Below are 20586 nucleotides of genomic sequence, written 5' to 3'. Positions count from 1 at the left end.
GACTCCAGACACTGGACTGCAGGCTCCCTCTGAAGAGACAAAACCCTCCCAAGTTGATTATTTCAAATCTATATCCCAGCCCTCAATCATACCACACTCGTGTCCAATTATGCTAAATTAAAATTTGTTTATTGATGATAGAAGAGATAATTGGATAGGATAAGGGAGAAACATGATTAACTTACGCTGCAAAATGAAATAAAAACCCAGCCTGCCCCTTGCCTAGCATACAGATGCAGGAGTTCTCTTCCAGCATGACAACCTATGCGAGTGGGAATCTGGGTGATGTAGATGCCCACCTTGAATCTGTTCCATCAGTAAGAAAACTGGGCTGCTCTGATGGCTTTTATGCCCTCCCTGGATTTGCATATGTGATGCTAGTAATCGCACAGCTCTTCAGCACTTAAGAGTTCAGGTGATCCCCACTGCAAGAAAAGTAGGAAGTTATTAATCCATCTAGCCCAGTGTTATCTACACTGACTGGCAGAGGCTCTCCAAGGTTTCAGGCAGGGGACATTCCCAGATCTAACTGAGATGCCAGGGATTGAGGTTGGGGAATTCTGCATTCAAAGGAGAGATGCTCTATTGCTGAGCTACAGCCCTTCTCCAAATGGACAGGAATGATCCACCACTGACCCTTCCTCTACGCAGGATTCTGAGCCCCAGGCAATGTGAGATACATGCAAGTTTCTCTCAGGCATTTGCCATCCTCCACACCTGTCCATTCCTCCCTAAGGAATGGCAGTGATGCTCATCCCAAACCCAGGACGCTCCAGAGGGCATGATGCGAAGGAGGCTAGCACCACCACCTCTGTGAAGATGACCACCAGAGCTGACCAGTTCACCACAGTTCCTCACCTCTTCACTACAGAACATACCAAGTCTCACTTACGGAAAACCAGAGCAGTAGTTCTCTGAGTAATAATAATAATAATAATAATAATAATAATTTATTATTTATACCCCGCCCATCTGGCTGGGTTTCCCCAGCCACTCTGGGCGGCTTCCAAAAGAATATTAAAATATTGTGATACATCAAACATTAAGAGCTTCCCTAAACAGGGCTGCCTTCAGATGTCTTCTAAAAGTCTGGTAGTTGTTGTTCTCTTTGACATCTGGTGGGAGGGCGTTCCACAGGGCGGGTGCCACTACTGAGAAGGCCCTCTGCCTGGTTCCCTGTAACTTGGCTTCTCGCAGTGAGGGAACCGCCAGAAGGCTCTCGGTGCTGGACCTCAGTGTCCGGGTAGAGCGATGGGGGTGGAGACGCTCCTTCAGGTATACTGAGGGTGGAGGTAAGCAAATAAGGAACAAATACACACTGGAAAAGAAATGAAAATGTCTGTACACTTCTGAGTCCAATTCAAAAAATATCAAAAGAAAGGCCTTTTAAAGCTATACTTTTTTATCCATACATTTATTCAGTAAATAAATACACTGGAATATCAACATCCCTACTTTACATTTCTAGGAGAGTACAAGTGATTTGCAGTTTCCCATGGGCACTGAACTTGTAGGAAGTGAAGAGGTGAGGAAACACAGACCCAAAAGGCCTATACTGACTCTGGGGGGAGCTGGGGGTGAGAAGAGTCCAGATTTCAAAAGACATTCCATGTATGTCCTTCTTCCGTAGACACTTTGTTTAGTCCTTCTAGTTCTTCTGGCATTGAAGACAGGGCTGCTGAGGACACTGGTGCATGAAATCCACTGTAAGCAAGGCCCCACGACTGGCCCCTTGGCAGTGAATCCTGTGAGCACCCTTGCCTCTGTGTGGGAAAATGCCCTGTTGTGGCAGGCATTGACCCCGGAAGCTGAAGTAGAGTCCCTCAGAACTGGGCCATGGCATGCCGGGAAGTGGGAGTTAATGAATCATGATTTAATGGCACTTCCACAGCCCCCCCCCCTTGTGTGATGAAGATGTCAGCCCATCTACCTCCTTTCCTGAAAGGAGTGTGGACACCCTGCCTGGCAGAGATTCAGTCCTAGAGACATAGGCCCGGGCTGGCCTCTGACGCTGAGACAGAAACCCCAAATGGTCCAGGCCAACCTACACAGCTCACCAGACAGGGTCTCAGACAGGAAAGCGTTCCTTCAAACTCTTCTAATGATTGGCTTTAACTGGAGACGACGGTGAGAAATGGAACCTGGGACCTTATATGTATAAACACTCTGTCACAGAGAGGGAGGTTATTACAGTATCAGAACTGGAATCCTGGGGAGTCTGCATGGCAAAGGAACGGAAGGTTGCAGAGACGGCAGTGGCGCAGGAGCAACACCAACGCCCTCCTTGTTCGCTGGCCTGAGGCATGGCTTGACTGGTTGACCTGGGCCATAAAAAGTGGCACTCTGCATTTCACCAGGTGTGTACAATTAGCTGGCAGTTCCCTGGTTTTGTTGAACCTTGGAAGTCAGGGTGAAGATGGTGTTCAAGATGAGGAATGGGGAAAAGGAAAATCCTTGTTCAAAATGGGGAGGCCGGTCTAGCATCGGGATATGCGACAGTAGAGGCAGGAACAGAGTTTGATAAGAGAAGTTATATGATTAAGATACAAAGGATTGTGGAGCAGTAGGACATCTCTCGTCCACACGAGGTATACTTGCCCAGCGACATCACAGAAGAAGAAATAATAGAACAAAAAAGGTAGAAATTGTAGGAACAAAACTACTGTATCTAGTGGATTCAGAGGGAGCCAGGTGTTATGGTACCAGGGGAAAATCCTAGCATGGCTGAAATCTCCAGGAAAGGGAGACTCCAGAGATTCTAGACTCAAAAAGAAACATGTAGATCCAAGCGCATGTCAACTGGGAGATGTCAGCATGCTTCTACCAAGGTCCAGAAAAACCAATTTGTTGGTGAGCCAACTACAATATGGGTCTGATGACTTTAGCATAGTAATTTGTAACTCCCAGAGGTTCTCAGCTAATAATCGGTTAAGGTCCAAGGAAGTTAAAGACGCAACTCTTCTGCGCAGAGTCTTAACCCAGAGCTAGATCCTGACAATCCCATAAATCTTGGCTACGTGTGCCTCCCAGCCGCACTCCCTGTTGGCTCCAGTTTTACTCAAAACATGTGCATTTTCAGTGTTGTCAGTGTCTTGTTATCAGCATCAGCCTTCCAGCTTTGGCAGTTCTCAAGAGATCCTGCTGGCTGGTGCTTGTGTGACACTGCAATGTGGCATTGCCATTCTTCAGTTACACATGAACACGCTCACCAGAATCAGATAAGCAGCGTCAAACAGAAGTGTTCAGAGAGAAAAGAAGTTCAGGAGAAAAAGGTAGTCTCCTTTTAGCCTGAATACCTGGGGGACTTAGCATTCCACATGGGTCAGTCTTTTATGCCCTAGATCTCCGTCACATCATAAAACATCAAAAAAGCTATCCGGTACAAGCTTCAGTACAAGGCAGAACCACCAGCCTCCGGAAAGCAGCTTACAATGTGCCACAAACCAGCTGTGGATGCACCACAGATGGGAGCCTACAAGATAAATAGCTCAAGGAAACTCAAGCTAATGAGCCAGGCCCCCTTTTGCAGAGGGGACTACTTCCTGGCCCATATATGATAAGCAGCTAGTCCCTAAATCATACAATTACAGCAAACAACTTATTTATTTATTGTGACAGTGCTAGGCCCATGGATGTGATGGAATCCCAGTTACAACTGGCTTATTTAATTGACCCTCAGTACTAATCGTTGACATGGACTAGGGAACACTATCTTTTGTGGCAACATTGGTGGGGCAATAACATGTCTTCTAGATGCTACATTTTGTCACAGTCAAAGCAAGGCCATTGTTGGAGGTTTCAGGTAGGTCTCCTAGATGGCTTTACACCCATGGCCAGCTCTACCAGGAAATAGTGAAACAGTCACCTCAACTGAAACGAAGGGAGCCTACAGACCTAGGTGTGGCATGTGGCCCACCCTGCCCCACCCCCACCCTTCTGTCCTCAGGTGCTGTAGAAGACCCCGTCCCATGCCTAATGTCAGAGTAAGATTTAACTGTGTTGCGGGGGTAGGGGGGAGAGAGTTGTATCTGGAGTTGTCAGTTGAAATTAGTCTTGTACTCTGAACTTTGGTTGAATGGAGACATGGCTTACTAGGACTTGACTCTGGAACAATAAATGCTACTGCTGCAGCTGTTCCGGTTTGTGGCATTTGCCCTCCTCACAGACCAGTGAGGTAGCTTGGACTGGTGTGATTTACTCAGCAGCAGTTGCCAATGGGGCTGGCTGGGTGCATAGTAGAAACACCACTGAAGAATATTGGAATGGCACAGAAGGTGTGGCTTTTGTTCCGCAACTTAGATTTCTGAAAGAGAAATCACAGAGAATTCACGATAATCCTAAATATGTTTTTACTGAAGTTATGGCCTATTGATTGAGTTGAAGGTTCTCCTCCCCCACTCCAATTCTGTCACCTGCAGCAGGTGAAAGTGAGCCCATGGGGACCTACCGACTCTTTATATATATAAAAAGAGACTTGTGGCGTCTTACAGTCTAACATGTTTACTGTATGTCACAATAAACCTGTCAGTCTTTAAGATGCCACAGGAGTGTTGCTTTTTGCTGCAATAGCTTCATAGCAGGGGGTTTTTTTGGGAGGGAGGGTTGAATTTATTTTTGTGATGATCCCCCAAGCTACTGCTTTTAGAAGCCTATTGTTGGCATATATCTGTCTCAATAGTCAATGGAGTGCGCCTCCAGGGGTGAAGTCAAACCACTGTGTTATTAGCACCAAAGTGACCTCCCTCGGGTGCAAGTCTGGGCAATGTATGGAGGTCCTGGGCTGCCCAGAGGCAAGTCCCTGCTCTCAGCCTTGTTGATGTGGCTCAAAGGAAAGCAGAGCAATACACTGGGCACCAGCTTGACTGCAGGAATTGCCGGGAGGAGGCCTACAAGACACCACCCAATCATCTTAGGGATTCCACTCCAGATTCCCACCCAAAGATATCCCGCAAGGCAGCGTTGGAAAGTATATAGATTTATTATTATAAAAAAGTACTCTGAGTATGTGCAAAGTGCCTTTCCTTAAGCAACCACACATATGTTCCACAGTGCAGGCGGTGGGCTTTCCCCCGTTGTCCATCTTCAGGATTTACCTACTTGGGACCTTTCACACGACCCAAATACCTTGATTGTCTTTGGGTGCTAAGGGCACACCAAGTTTCCCTCAAATCTATACCCGGATGCACGCCTTCTACTTCCTCGGGGACTGCAAAAAGTACATGTGAACAGATGCAGAATACCTTTTCCCCGCTGATGACAGAAACGCACGTGTGATTCACGGGGAGCGGGTGTGTGGGAATGCTTTATAGGTTCCGGACAGTCACAAGGCGCCTCTTGCCAGCCGCGTTACACCCCAGCACTGCAGTCAATGGCAGCACGGAGAGGCGACTGCGCGAATGCCACTGGGTCGTTTCGTGGGCGCTGTGAACGGCATCCGCCATAGCAAAGAGGCAGAACGCGATGGAATGAGAAGACGCTTGCGGACCAGGCACTCCTACCCCCCATCCGGACTACATTTCCCAGCATTCCTCGCCATGGGGGGGCGGGGCCAGGCTGGGGGCGGGCGGAAGCGGCGAAGGCGGAAGCAACAGAGCCAGCACGACCCTGCCGTGCGCCCGGTAACTTGTCTCTTCCCCACCCCCCCAAACTTTCCTATATCGGGTCCTAAAAGCAGCTTATTTGCCTTCCTCCTCCTGCCCTTTTCCCACTTTAGGACTGGACTCCCCTAATACCGACACCTTTTGCTGTTGGTCCTCCCCCCACCCCGCGGTGTTCCTCCATCCCATAATGTGACGGGGGCTATTGCTGCGTCCTCCCCGCAGAAGCTTATTGCAGTCGAGCAACAGGCGGGGAGCAGTTTATTTCCACGAAGGAAGCGGCTGGGGCTTAAACTTCAGATAGTTGATTCGTCTCTGCATGTATTATCCAAGATCACTTTTATCCATATAAAACAATAGGACAGGCGAGTGTATTTTTACCTGGAAGGCCCACACTGACTGTAAAACCTTGCCCCGTGGTTCAGGTGGGGGCCGGGTCGTGCTGTGGTTGCTGTCCAGGGAGATTCAGCCTTGTGTTAGAACTTTTCCAGACGGGTGTCGTGTTTGCGCATCACAAGGGCAGTTGTTCAAAGGGATCCGGGCCTCTTCCTTCAAGTTCACACTTCTGCTGTGGGGTTATTGCATTTCCCCATCGCGCATGCCGCAGCTCTTTGTCACTGGGTAAATCTTTCTTTCCTCAGTAGAAGCTTGTTAGTTACCTCGTGAAATACAGTTTTGCAATTATGATGAGCTTTGGTTGGATAATGCCTGTGACATCAGTGGCACTGAGGAGCACAACTCTTCCTGACGTTTGTGCCGTTTTAGAGAACTCTTTTTAAAGTCATATTTGCCTTTCACTGCTTTTTTAATCGGGAAGATGGTGTGATTCCAGATAGGTGCTGTCTTAATAGTTGCTTAAATGCTGAGTGCTTCTCTCTGGTACTAGAACACACACCCCAGATCCACGAGGTTTCTGTTGCTTTATATTTTTTTTAAAAAATGGTGCTCCTACTCACCCCCAAAAGCAATCAACATGGTATTTTCCCCACCAGCAGCAGGTCTACTCTATGGCTGAAATCCTATGTATCATATCTCAATGGAAAAGGCATTTAAAAGCTGTGGTGAAAGGATTCAAGATGCTTATGTAAATTTTAACATCCTTTTTAGTGGGCAAATAGCAACTGTCCACTAAGAGATCTTAGTTAATTTTGCAACAAGTCATAGGAGAAGAAGTAGCCCCTTAGATACATTGGCTCAGTTTCTTAAAGCCTTCTAGTTCACAACCAGCCTGATGCCTGGAAGATAATAGAAGCCAGTACAAATATATGCATCTGGGTAAATTTTCTTTGTGTAAGAGCGATAAAAGAATTTCAGTTATCCCCCCGCCCCACTGCCCTGCATGATATTCAGTTGTCTGAGTCTATAGTTTCTGGCTTACTTTTTTGTGGGATGTGAAAGTGTCCATGACTAGCCCTGGAATAGATTAGATGAATGCAGTGGCAGTGGTGGGGCCCCTCAATATGTTAGACTACAACTCCCATGATTCCTAACCATTGGCTGTTCTGTGTATCATTGAGGGGAACTGGAGTCCAGCAATAACTGGATGACCACAGGTTATCCATCCTGGTACAATGAACTGTCTTTGAAACTCCTTGTATCAGATTTCCCACCACCACACGTCCAGACTCCTGGTTCTAGGAACCCTCTTGCCTGGAGCAGTCTCAGAGACACTGTTCTCCTTACCTTACGTGGTTCTCCTGCTCTGAGTTCTGGCAGTGCTTTGTGTTCTCCCTGCCTTTTAACTGGTGCTGCATTTTGGGAAGGTCATCACTGCCCCTCACCCACCAGGTGAGCCCTTTTCCTGTGCATTTTGGACAGGGGAAAATTATGTGAGCAGCAGCTATAACCCTTTTGGGTACAATGGATGAGCCATGGTAACCGCCGGGCCTTTATTGAATTAGAAAGAAATTCTGTTTGTCAGAGCCCCTGCAGGAGGGAAGTTATATGGTGTCCCTCAGAAGAGCTGCGGCGTACCTCCCTCCTCTCCTGACGCACTCATAGTCCCAGGCACTCGATGCCTCATAAAACACACATCCCTTCGCTCCCAGCCACCAGGCTGTGTTTTTCACTGTCTCCTGCTAGTGCATGCCATAAGTGCCATTTTTCATTGTGGTGTTTTCAGCTCTCTTGTCTTGTTCACAGGCGGCGGCTGGTGACCAGCTGTGTGGTGGATCATTTTCTGGCAAGAACAGTGCTTGTGCTGGAATTCAGATGGGGAGAAGTGTTGGGTAGTCCTTTAGTAAGGAGAGGCCAGGATTTAGTTAGGGGCATAAACGTGGTTTTGCTGACACGTTGGTGTGTACATGACCAGGCTTTTGAACTTTGCAGATTCTTTCATTAGGCAAGCACATGTAGCAACTACTAAGCCTCAGCAGGGTATAAATTATGTTATTTAAGGTGGATGCCAGTAACCTATGCCTGGCTGTGTGCTGCTTTTCTGGGATTTAGATCCTATTGTCATTTCAGATTACAATCAAAATAAAAAAAACCTAGGACTCTGCTGTTGAATACATTAATGAATCCCCAATATGGCAGCTGTGAGCATCATGGTGTCCTCAGACACCCTTCTGAGCACCTGCCTTTTTTGGCCATTTGTGAATTGGGGGGGGGGGGCGTTTCCCTGCTTTCCTCCCCAGTGTGTTGTTTTCTTTGGGATGCATGTAGGTATTCCACTTGTTTTAGGAGCATGTCTCTGGGCATCCCCAGTTCTTCTTTTGTGAAATGGGCATTTTGTGGTGCCCACTACAGTTTCTTAGATTTCCAAATGTGTCCCTGGCCCCAGAAGGTGGAAGACCCCTAGTTGAATCCATTTCCTGAAAAGCATTTAATGTATCATGTTATAACCTTTGGGCTCAACTTCATTTTCTCTCTCTCTCTCTCTGAACTCCATATTTTAAAGTTGTGAACACCCTGTTTCCGTTATGTGTCCCAAACCAAATCAACTGTGTTTCTCCACTCCTGTTAAAACACCCAGTTCCTACTTGGGGGAAGAAATTCACACAATTAAGAGAGTGAGATGTAAGCATAGAGGTTCTGGGGGAGCACAAAGTGACTGGGGGGAAATTGCAAAGAGAGCAGCAAACAAGTTAGATAACTGTCTCCCTCCCAGGTTTTCAAGATTTCCTCTGCGGCCTAGGAGATTCAGCACCTATTGTCCTTTGCAAAAATAGAATTCTGTGGATTCCAACTTCTGACCAGTGAACTCAGTTTTCTAATGGGCGAAGCTGTTGAAGCTGCAGCCCATGTTTGAGGAATTGTGGGCTTCACGTTTGCTGTGTGGGCTTCAAGTGGATGGGTGTGGGAAGGGCCAAGCAGGCATCCTTCGGCTTAGTGGGCATGAATTATTCTCAGGAGTGTGGGTACTAAAGGCCGGGTCAGGAAGGGCAGGCAGTACAGCCAGCCTCTCACTGTGAAGCCCATGCAGCTGTCCTGCAAGAGCTTGCCACTAGGGATAGCTTGAGGCCCATTGCCATCCCTCTTTAGGCTTTGCAGTCTTGGTGAGCCTATACGGACCATGTGCAACAGAAGGGCTGCTTCTTGTGGGAGAGGGACATACTGAGTGTTGAATATGGCTGTCTGAGCATGGAACTGAAGGAAAGGAGGAGCTTGCCTAAGTGTTTCATGGAGGGGCATCTTGCGCATGGGAGATCAAAGGCCTACCCACCACTGAGAATGTCACTTCCTTTGGCCTCTGCCTCTTTTAATCTACCAGGTCTACCCCACCAATTCCATCCACTTTGCCGGGTTCCTTTGGGCAAAGCTGATCTTCCTGATTGTGGGTGCATCTTGCCTGTCATCCCCCCTTCCCTTGGGGTGAGATGTTTCTGCAGCCTGAAATAGCAGCAGCTCTTTCATCATTGTCAGCTCATCTCCAATTTGCTCTCACCCTGTGTCTCTTTCCAGGTTTCTGTCCCTGCTCAGCGTCTGCATTTCCCGTCTCTGCAAGCTGTGCCTTGCCCGGCTGAATCGCGTCTTATTTCTAGCCTCCCTCACTTCCTTTGAATTATTTCCTTGTTCTCTCAGCTCTTTGCCGCAAATTCCCCTTTAGTGTCATCTGCAAATGTAATTGTCAGGCATTTGGGAAATAAAAATTGAGGAAACTTTCCCTGAAGTTCAGTTGCATCGAATTTTAATGCTGTTTCTCCACTCAGTATCTTTTTATGGCAATTCTGACGGAGTTGGTCTTGTGCTCTTTTAATCCTGGGTGCCCCTGATCCCATCACTGTCACTCGTTCTTCGTCTCCCCATTCTCTTATACCCTGTATTGATGCTATGCTTGGAAGCAGACATTTTAGAAATTGCACGTCCCTTTCCTCTGCCAGAAACCCAGCCATGCTTAGGGAGAAGCTGCATTTAGAGGGCAATAAAAAAAAAAAAGCAGCTAGGTGGGGAATGCAAGAACCAGCAATGCAAGGTGCCTCTTGCTTAGACCCCCCCCCCTGCCATTAGCAGTAGCTTATCTGGGGTTCACTCAGCTCATTAGCTAAACCTGATTTGGCCTGGTGTGCATGTTATCAGGAGGTGCTGGTCTGAGATGTATATGTGCTGGATATTTTTTCCACAAGGTCATTCCTCTCATCTTTTTAAATAATCTTATTCCTGTTGGACTCCTTGTTATTTTCATCTCTCTCCCTTTTTATTGATGTGCTCTCTGGCTGGGCCTCTGCCCTTGATATATCTGTACAATCCTGCCTAATTCCCTTAGTTCTTTTGGTCAGACATTAATTCACTTTCCTCCGTTGTTGCATTGTCCTTTCCATGCAGTCTTAAAGGAATGCCATTGACTCCAGACCCCATTCTTATGTCGGACTGGTGTTAGTGCTTAACTCAGGAGACGGGCAACGGGCAGAAAATGAACTGCTTCCTCTGTTGTGTCTTATTATTTTTAAAGAGATTTGTCTTTGCATGTTTGGAATTGCCTCGTGAAGTGCAATTGATTCCCTGTTCTTTGTGTGGGTCTTTATAGTTCATTGGGGAATCAAGTATGGAGGGCAAGAGGGTTTTTTCCTGTTATAAAAGAAAAGAATGTGGAATAATATAGATGTGAAATTGTATGACTCTAAAAGGTGATTGAGAATCAGGGCAGGGGTGGGATATGGATCTCCTGCCATCCAGCTGGCTGGATTCAGAGCTACTTACTGGCTTTATGACAAGTGTGGCAAGTGTTCCTAAGGTGCAAGGGAGCATGACTGAGCCCCGAGGCAATGTTTTTCCGCTTCTGCTTTGCAGGCTGCTTCCTGATGGCAGTCAGCTCAGTCTTTTGCTGCTGAATGGGAAGCTTTACACTCTTGCTCCAACAGCAAGCGTAAATGATACGATATTTATAGCCTTCCCTCAGACCACTGGATGAAAGATCCTGCAAGTGTTGTAGCCCTCCCCGCCACAGAAGATACATCACCCTCTGCCCAGGAAGACTGGGGAAGAAGAAGGGGCAGGAATGGTCAGAGTGGTGCAGGGCAGCTTTGCCTTGCAGGGATTTCAAAACAGAGGTTTTTGAGCTGCCTGTTAGGAAGCATAAAAGCCCCCGAGGAAGGCGTGTTCTGGCCAAAGCACATTGGGCATCAATGACTAGTGCAGTATTCTTCAGCATCTTGAGATTGGCTCTCCTGCTTTTTTTGGTATTTTGCATTGGATGCTTCCCATTCCACCCACCCCTCCCCATGGCACTAACTGGTTCCTGACTGCTGAGTTTTGAATGTTGCTGGCTTTGGGTTTTATTAGACTGTTGGATACTGCTTTTAAGGAAGCTTCATACCTGTCTAGAACCAACATTTCTTTTTTCCTGTACAGCAGATCTGAGTGCTAGGATTTGCGTTAATGCACACAGCCCATTGTCTCAACTGCTAGACTTTCGTTAGCTGTTCATAGGCATTCCCCTGGTCTACAATAATAATAATAATAATAATTTTTTATTTATATCACGCCTTTACCGGTTCAAAAACCAGGCTCAGGGCAGCTATCAACAAATTTAAAACACTTAATTATAAAAACAGCATAAAATATTGTATTTAGGGCTAGCTGGCTGAATTGGGCCAGCGAGGAGGCCAGGAGAGAATTAGCTGTGGAGTCTCAGAGCGGGTGATCTTCATAAAAGGGGAGGGGAAGGGAAGAAAAGGGAAATAAAAGGTGGGCTGTCCTTGGGGTGGGGGAATGGGACTCTGATATTGGGGGTTGGCCCACTGCTACTTTAGTTATTGCTGAGAGCAGGTAGGTGGGATTTTTTGGTGTGTGAGAGATTATATTTAGCTTGTATTGCACCTCCGGTCTATAGTAAGGAACTTGGAGGAAAAGATTCTGCGCAGCCTCGTCATTCCTTGCTGGGGAGGGGGAGGCACTCTTGCCATGTGCCTGGAGACTAAATGAGTGGCGGCGTCCAAAGGGCTTTCTAATTTGGGCTGTTTGGAGTCTCCTTGCACTTCTCTCTCTTTTATTGGCGTTATTATTTTGGAAGAAGCACCCGTTCTGCAGCACGCCATAAAGAGTGACATTGTGCATGTGCGAGCGCTGAGTGACACCTGGTGCTGTCCCTCAAGGGCACTTTGCTGTTCCCCAAGCACCGATCAAGAGCCTCTCCCACTTTGCAGGAAGGAGGCGGGTGGGCAGATGGAGTTCTGGTCACTGCTGAGCCCAGGGAGGGCAGCAGCCCAATCCCTCCGGCTGGCAAAGGAGCCGGCGTGAGCTTTGCTTCCTCAGTGCTCTGGGGCAAGGGAGATTTAGCACTGCCTTCCGTTCACTGCCTGGTCCAAGGGGTTGCCGTTTCTCTCCTGTGATCAAGGCTCTAAGGTTAAATATTCTATTGATGGAATTATGGATTGAGTGGAATCGGAAACCTCAAAGGCTAAAAATACAGTTTGCTGCCAGGAAACAATATAGGCTTCTGGGAGCTGCTGGGGTGCCACTTCAGCCTGTGCTGCAGCTGGTGTGGTGGATGGATTTCTGCTCTGGGGGTGTCCTGATTACACAGTAGGCTTCCCCTGTTTTTCCGATAAACAAACGAGCTCTCTGTTCCAAATAGCAGCGGCTTCAGGTCCCAGTCGCTCGTCCTGGCTGTGTTCCTTTTACAGGATATCACTTGCTTTTTGCCAAGACAGGCGCGCCAGTGGAATTATATTCTGAGGATGGCTTGTAGAGAAGGCTGTTTGTGTGCATTTTCATGTGGCACATCTGCTTGGGTTTTCTCTGATGCGGTTGCTGGGTGATTTAAATATATATTTATTTATTTTGCTAAGCTTGGGTCACTATGGCATTCTGGGTTCCTGTTGCTCAGCAGGCTCAGTAGGCTTTGTCTTTTGTCTTATGTTTTTCCTTAGATCAGCCCCGCACAACCTGATGCCTGGGGACTGATGGCGGCTTAGTTGTGACCACCTGGGAGAATTCCAGATGCCCCTTGGTGGTGGTCCTTTCCCCTGCTGCATAGGAAATCCCACCAAAAGGCCACTAGGACCTGAGCTTTCAGTGTTGCTTTGTCTACACTCCATCTCAGAGGCATGTGAAGGAGTTGGCGCCAGCTTTCCCAGTTGGCTTGCCGTGTCACCTGGCCAGCCTCAAGGTGCCTGTTGCTGGCAGAGTGGAAGCCAGCTGTGCTGTTGTCACTGAATTCCAAGAAGGGAAAAGTAGATGTTGCAAGCAGAGGAACAGAAGCAAAGAAAGGCAGTGGAGGAAGAAAAGGGAGGGCAGGTGAATGGACTCACAGAAAGTCTTATAGGGTGAGAAAAGAGGAAATGACTGGTTAATGAACAGAGGCCAGAGAAGAGGGCCGTAAGGTGCTGATAGGAAAGAACATGGAGTGAAAGAGGTGAGGACCCTAAGAGACTTGATGTGATCCAGAAAATGAAGAGCCTTTAAGGTACAGAGAGGAAAACAGGGAGTAAAAGTCATGGAGGCTGCAGGGGTAACTGAGAGCTAGATAAGAGCGTTTGGAGAGAGAAAGAAGGAGTGGAGGGTTCACAGAATACTTTTGAGAGAGATGTAATGGTGCAGGGAGAGGAGGGCGCTTGCAATGGGATGCAGAGAGAGAAAAACATAATAGAGAATGGATTAAAAAGAAAACACAGTTAAAACGAGAAGAAAAATGCTCATGTGGTTAGCGGTAAAAGCCTCCCTCAGAGTAAGCTGAGGTGCGTACCTTCATCCGCTTGAGAACCAACACCATTCTTTCAGTTTTGGCACAACGGCTGAGTCAGCCTGGGAGCTGCCTTGTTGCTTCTGCGGTTCTTCAGCTCCTGCCCTGCCCCTCGTTGCGGACGGAGGGCTTTAGCGCAGAAGTTAGTGCAGCAAGTTGGAAGTTACGTTGCTCGGTGTAGTGTGAAAAGGAGACACGCCAAGGGACACTGATTCGACCCTCTTGAGCATGAAATGGGTTGGTGCCGAGGCGTGGCGGGGGGCGTCTGATGGAGTGTGTAATAGACTGCGGATGCGAGGGAGATACAGGATCCAAAGGAATGGAATTTGTGGGCTGCAGTTTCTCTCCCTGCCCTTAATAACAAACAGAACAAAACAAATCTCTGCAGAGGCTGATGCGGTAGCCATGGCCTAGCTAGGCTCTCCTGCAGCACAGGGCAGGGTACTTGAAATAATAATTTTCAAAAGCCCTGCTGGCCCAGGCGAATGGCCCATCTACTCCAACATCCTGTTCTCACAGTGACCAGCCAGATGCCTGTGGGAAATCTGCAAGCAGGAGCCAAGTGCAAGAGCACTCTCCAGTTTCCATAATTCAGAAGCATTACTGCCTCCAGCCGTGGAGACAGAGCCTACCTGTCAAGGCTAGTAACCATTGACAGCCACATCCTCAATGAACTTGTTCAATCCCCTTTTAAAGCCAGGAGGTTGCTATCACTGTGTGAGTCAGTCCCATAGTTTAAATATATGTTGATGAGGCCAAGTGTTCATCTAGTCCAGCATGCTGTTTCTAAGTGTGGCCACTCAGTTTGTTCTGGGGCAAGCCCAGGCATCAAGGCCTCGGCTCTTCCCCATTCTTTAAGGTCCCCAAGTGGCAGTTGCCTCTAAAACTGTAAATTCCATTTAGCAGTCCTGGAGAAATAGCTGCTGACGGACTTCCTCCTACTCCTCTGAAATTTCTCTAATCTCCTTTTGAAGCCCTCTAAGCCAGTGGTCATCACTAGGTCCTTTGTGGCAGTCAATTTCCAGTTAATTATGCGTTGGGTGAAGAAGAGCTTCCTTTTGTGTGTCCTGAATCTACTGCTAATTAGTTTTAATTGTGTGATCTGAGTTCTTGTGTTGTCAGAGAGGGAGGAAATATTCACTTTCTCCCTACCATTTGCATTTTAAAGGGTGGCCGAACCCCCTTTTAGTATGACCCTCAGGGGTCCCCTCCAACTCTGCAATTCTATGATTCTGTGTCTCCACTCTTAAGTTGTCCTTCTCTGTACCTTTTTCAGCTCGACAGTATCATTTTAGAGATGGAGTAACCTGGGCTGTACAGCTTTGCCATCCTGTGAGCTGGATTTCATTTGATTGCCTGGATAAGGGCAGCTTGAGAAATGCTCTTGCTTTCACACGTGACACAACAAGCACAACTGCTGTGTGTACATTGATGTTACGCTAGTATTTCCATGTAATAAATGAATGTTGCACACCATCAGGATGGGTCTGGGAACTTGGGGCAGGGCTCCCAAATCTATGTCCACATTTTATGTGATGTCCACACTGTGTACATGTCCATCAGTGTACGTCTAATAGGTGTATTTGCCGCATAAAGGGTAGACGTTCCTAAAGAGGGTGCAACAAGGAGAACCGGAGGTGCTTGAAAAGGCTACAAATTCTGACTTCCGTAGGGTTTTAATGGGAGGCACGACCGGCTGTGGCTCTTCAGACCATAGCAAGGTGCAGGTTGTGCTGCTTTGTGATGAGAGATGGTGGCAGGGCTGTCTCGGCACAGATGATGGACGACTCTCCAGTCAGATGAGCAGTGGTGGGGTGGGAGGAGATAGACAGATAAGCCGTTTTCAGGAAGGCTTACAATTTGCAGGCTAAGTTTGGGCTATCTGAAAGTGTTGGCTCTGCACAAGACTTGTTGCATCAGTGGAGTGTAGGTCAGGGAAAGCCAACCTCCTTGTTCTCAGGACTACTCTATTCCCTGGACTGTATGTTGTCCAGAGCTGGAACAACCTGACCTCATGCCTGTCCAGATTCTGTAGTTAATTTGGGTTTGTAGATGTGGATAGCATGTGATCAGATGATACAGGATTATTAATAGGGAATGGGAACTGGGGCTGATTCTTTCAATAATAATAATAAAATTATACCCTGCCCATCTGGCTGGGTTTCCCCAGCCACTCTGGGCGGCTCCCAACAGAATATTAAAATAGAATCAAACATTAAAAACTTTCCTAAACAAGTGGCAGGTTGGCAGTGAAACAGACGTAGACTCATTGCTTCTTTTTCCTGATGAGCAAAGCTGTGTGGTTTTCTTTCTAACAATGCAGTTCAAAATTTGGTAGCATTATTGGGACCTTATTAAGTTGCTTTGGGGGCCAGAGGCAGGCTGCCAGTTAGCTATTCCTGGTCTAGGTGATGAGAGGGTCACTAATACTGTTGATTTTAAAAAAAAATTGACTCTGTTCCAGAGCCCCCACTCCTTAAAATACGTATTGTATTCTTTGGGGTTTTTGTTTCCAGACTTCCTGGTACTGAGTCTTGAGCTCTCGGATGCATTGCAGTCACGTCTTTTCTTTATCTCCATGATCATCAGGCCTAAAAAGCATTGAAGAGAACCTGAGACCCCCTTTGTTTCAGCAACTGTGACTGTAAAGAAGCACTGGAATCAGCAAATGTCAGCAGCCCTAAGATAATAAATGTCCCCAGATTCACTTTGCCATCTTGATGTTGGAATGTGGCTGGCCTGAGAGCAAGCCCAGTAGACTTTCAATCCTAAAAGCCGCCGTTATGTTTTTAGGTGGGGAACTCTGCCTTTCTTCTTTCAGCCCTCCCATCTTCACTTTTCTGGGGCTCTTATGGCCTCTTTGGCTAAATGTTTGGGTTTCCGCAAGGCTGCCTCCACTCTGCATGGTGCCCAGTTCTGTGTCTGCCACCCAAATGGTTTTTGTAACGTGGTTATGAGCAGGGCTTTTGTGTGATGTTGCCCCTACCTAGCAGTAGCAGGCTTTGTTGCCGTGAGAGACCCCCAGAGCACTCAGTTAGCTGAGCGCAGCTCCTTGTTCACGGTGGGTGTGGCTGTTCGGAAAGAAATAGATTATATTTTGTGCTGAAAAATGACTCCTCTGGGCTGAAGCTGTCTTAATGATACGTTCTTTTCTCACCGAGTCAATAAAGATGAAGGGGACTATTCTGCAGGTGAAATTAGCTTATTGGAGAATGGAAAAGATCCAAGAGCTCTGCCTGCTTCTTGGTGAGGAAATGGATTGGTCTCTTTGCTAGACTCCTTACAGTCTGTGTAAAAAGTTTGCCCCCGGGTGCAGGGGATAATGTTTTAGCAGCTTGACTACCGGCACCCGTGCTAACTTGTGCTGCATGAAAACCATTTTGTTCACCATCTAGGGAATCCTCGCTGTCCTTCTAGTTTTCTGAAGAGTTGGTTAGGCTGCAGAAAAGGCATGAGGACACTGTGACCTTCCAGATGTTGTTAGTCTCTGATCAGCCCCAGATGGCATGGCTGATGGTCAGGGATGATTGGAGTTGTAGTCCAACAGCATCTGGAGGGCCCCATCTCTGCTTTAGAGTGAAGGTCCTGTGCAACTCAGGAGACAGCGGAAAAGGACTGTGTCCACCATCTTTGTCACTGTGTCTACTAGCAGTTTGATCCGACACCTGTCCCACAAAAACTTGAGCACAAATTGCCTTCAAGTGTAGAGCAGGCACCTTGCCCTGTGAATGCTCTCTTGGTTCTAGGGCTGGACAATATCTGGTTTTCAACACTGCAATATATCACCAGCTAAACATCACGGTATACTGATACAGCACTCATATATGTGTCTGAAATAAGGCAAGAGCTCTGGCTTTTTCCTGCATCGTGATTTTTGCATAGCGTGCGCACGCGCGCACACACATTATTATGAATATATTGTCAGGTCAAAAATTATGAAACTGATATCACGATATGGACTTCAAATCTATCAATATATCACCCAGCCCTACTTAGTTCCCGCCTAAGGTTGAGTCAGCAGACAGTGAAGACAAATGTGGGAGCAGGTGAAGTAAGAACCTCGTGCTGCATTCTGGGTAGAACAGGTTGCCCAAAATCCAGGGCACTGCATTTCAACCATGGCATAATCTCACTGGAGTAGAGACTGGCATTTGGCAAGGGTTCCCATTACCAGTACGATCCAGTGACTATGTGGTGCAAGGCCCACTTTATTTTAACCCCTTAGATGTGTGCGCTTGCTCTGGAATGAAGCAGATTGAAGTGCAGGCAGATGGAAGGTGCGGCATGAATGATCCGGCTGCCATGCCTGCGTTTTCATTTGGGGGGTGTTTGCTTCCATTGCCCTGTCTGAGGCTTCTGCGTGGCTCTCTGGCGACGTTCCTGCCCCTCCAGGCTCGTACATACCGTCTGCTTGGCTGGGGAGGGATCTGTTTTCAGTTCAAATCAGCAGAGGGGAGAAGAAAGAGGAGAGAGAAGGAGGGGCGGGGAAGGTGAGCGGAGCCTAATGCACCGGAGGTGCCTCGGAAATGAGAACCTTGGATGAATTCCTGGCCCTATTGATTGGTATACAGTTTATGCATCCTGACATTCATAATCTTGGTCTGCTTCTGATGGTCCAGATTAATGGGCCCAGGGGCTGTCCATCCGTCACTTCCCATTAATTACTAGAGAGGTGTTTTTCCAGTGATTTACCTGACAGTGGGCCATGATGAATACCCCTAAACGGAGTGGGCAGTGATTAATCTTGCGGCCACACCCTTCCCCAACTCTTCCTTTCCCCCACAACCACAGGACAGACCCCCGAGCCATCCGTCTCCATAAATGTGGCCTGATGCATATTTATAGGGGCCTGGGGCCTGGCAGATAGCAGCCTTGCTGTTTGTGCCAAAGCTTATGAAAAATAAATCTCTCTGGCAAGAGGGGGGCCGCAAGTACCTGGGGCCTCAGGGTGGCGGTTAGCCTTGAAGGCTGTGTGGTCTGGGGTTTGAGGAAAGGGTCAAGGGGGCTTGAGCGAGAGGAAGAGAACGTGGCCTAGCAGCCGTCAATAGGTCTGAGAGCCAGGATTCCTGGACTCCGCTCCTGGAAAGAAGTAGGCGCCGTTGGTGATTAGAGCAGCGATGCAGGGCTCGCGGAGGGCAGTATGGCCTAGTGGGCTCGGGGAGGGAGACTGTGTGCTGCACACTTGCTCCTGACCCTAGATCAGCTGAAATGGAAGCCCTACGAGCCAGGGTTTCCAAGTGCGTTTCACAGACCTGTTCCTAATTGGCTGCATGTGTGAACTTGGCCAGTCGTGTAGTTTTCCCACTTGCAGAATGCACGTGAGACCCTTTCCCAAAGTGGCATGAGGCTGAGTGCCTGTTTTCAGTGTGGCTTGTGCTATCTGCGAGTGTAGAAACTGCATTGTGCTCCCAAAGGAACATGTCGTCCTGGTAGGAGGAAAGCCTGTGCATTTTGGGTTTACATTTCTGAAACACTGAGCATGCGGGGTGCTGGTTGGTCTTTGATAGAGGCAGGGCTCCTAGGGATTCTGTCTCTACCTGCTCTGTCTAAGCAAGCACAGATGGGCCAGTGCATCACTGGCTCATCATTTTACTGATCCTGCGTTGGTAACATCAAGTGGTGTTCTAGTTGGTGAGCGGCAAGTGAGCAAAAATGTGGGGGTCCTTGCACTACATGTTAGGCTTATTTCTAGCACTTCTGGATGCTTCTGATCCTCTCTGTATATTTTGAAGCTTAGGGTTGGTAGCAGCTGGGCTGACTAAGGTCAAACCTAGACATTCACCTCCATAGGTACAAGAGCACTCCTTCCTCTTGCTAGTCCTAATATCCAGCTTTCTCCATAACTCATTTATCCCTTACTAGTGGCGCTGTGGGTAAAAGCCTCAGCGCCTAGGACTTGCCGATCGAAAGGTCGGCGGTTCGAATCCCCATGATGGGGTGCGCTCCCGTCGCTCGGTCCCAGTGCCTGCCAACCTAGCAGTTCGAAAGCACCCCCAGGTGCAAGTAGATAAATAGGGACCGCTTACTAGTGGGAAGGTAAACAGCGTTCTGTGTGCTGTGCTGGCTCGCCAGATGCAGCTTGTCACGCTGGCCACGTGACCCGGAAGTGTCTGCGGACAGCGCTGGCTCCTGGCTTTTAGAGTGAGATGAGCGCACAACCCTAGAGTCTGTCAAGACTGGCCCGTACGGGCAGGGGTACCTTTACCTTTACCTTTTAGCGTAACTCATCTATCCTGCAGTCGTTAGACCCCTCATGCACATGTAAGATGGGCTTGGCGTGGCAGCAGTCACTCCCATAAGCCTCAAAGTCTGATGGGCTTCTCTTATCTGAAGTAAGAGAAGAGATGGGGCATGAATCTCCTTAGTTGTTGCTTGAGTGTGTCTATTGAGGTGGGGGTTTGGGTGTCACCGTACATTAAACGGGGCAGGATCAGCATATAGGCTTCACAGGAAGGTGTGTGGAGGTGACTAGATAGTGTCAGTAGGAAGGGGAAGATAGCACAAAGCCGATCTCGTTGCAGACATGTGATATGTTCACGGCAACATCTTTTGCTGCTGCTTTATTAATGTGTGGACCTTAATTTAATACAGCACACGCTATATATTTTCAGAAGTTTAGCTAACAGGAGATACAACGTGTTTAGCATATTCTGTAGATCTCTGGTTTGCAGAAGCTTAAATCTGTCCCTTAGGTGCCTGGCGGTTTAGGATTTATATGCTGCACTTATGGCATATCCATGGGAATGCAATTGCAAGGAGGAGATGGCACACCACAGCCCCCTCCCCTTGCCATTAGGGGCGGGGGAAGAGTGTACAAAGCAACACTCTGGCCTTCTTATCTAAGCACTGGAGACTTTGATGAGTGTC

General features: G+C 47.9%; 1 protein-coding gene across 1 annotated transcript in view; it reads left to right on the top strand.

The window, feature by feature from the left end:
- The first annotated feature begins 5308 nt into the window (after positions 1-5308).
- Positions 5309-20586, top strand: part of R3HCC1L (R3H domain and coiled-coil containing 1 like) — a 34599-nt gene continuing 19321 nt past the window's right edge. Inside the window, 3 exon segments of the mRNA XM_083441266.1 lie at positions 5309-5507; positions 5509-5556; positions 5558-5618. Coding sequence (XP_083297392.1) covers positions 5397-5507; positions 5509-5556; positions 5558-5618 — 220 coding nt within the window. The 5' untranslated portion in view covers positions 5309-5396.

Source organism: Podarcis tiliguerta, assembly GCF_965153285.1.
Source record: "Podarcis tiliguerta genome assembly, chromosome: 5".
NCBI classification, from domain to species: domain Eukaryota; kingdom Metazoa; phylum Chordata; class Lepidosauria; order Squamata; family Lacertidae; genus Podarcis; species Podarcis tiliguerta.
Note: the sequence above shows the minus strand (reverse complement) of the source record. Positions and strands in the feature narration are given on the sequence as shown.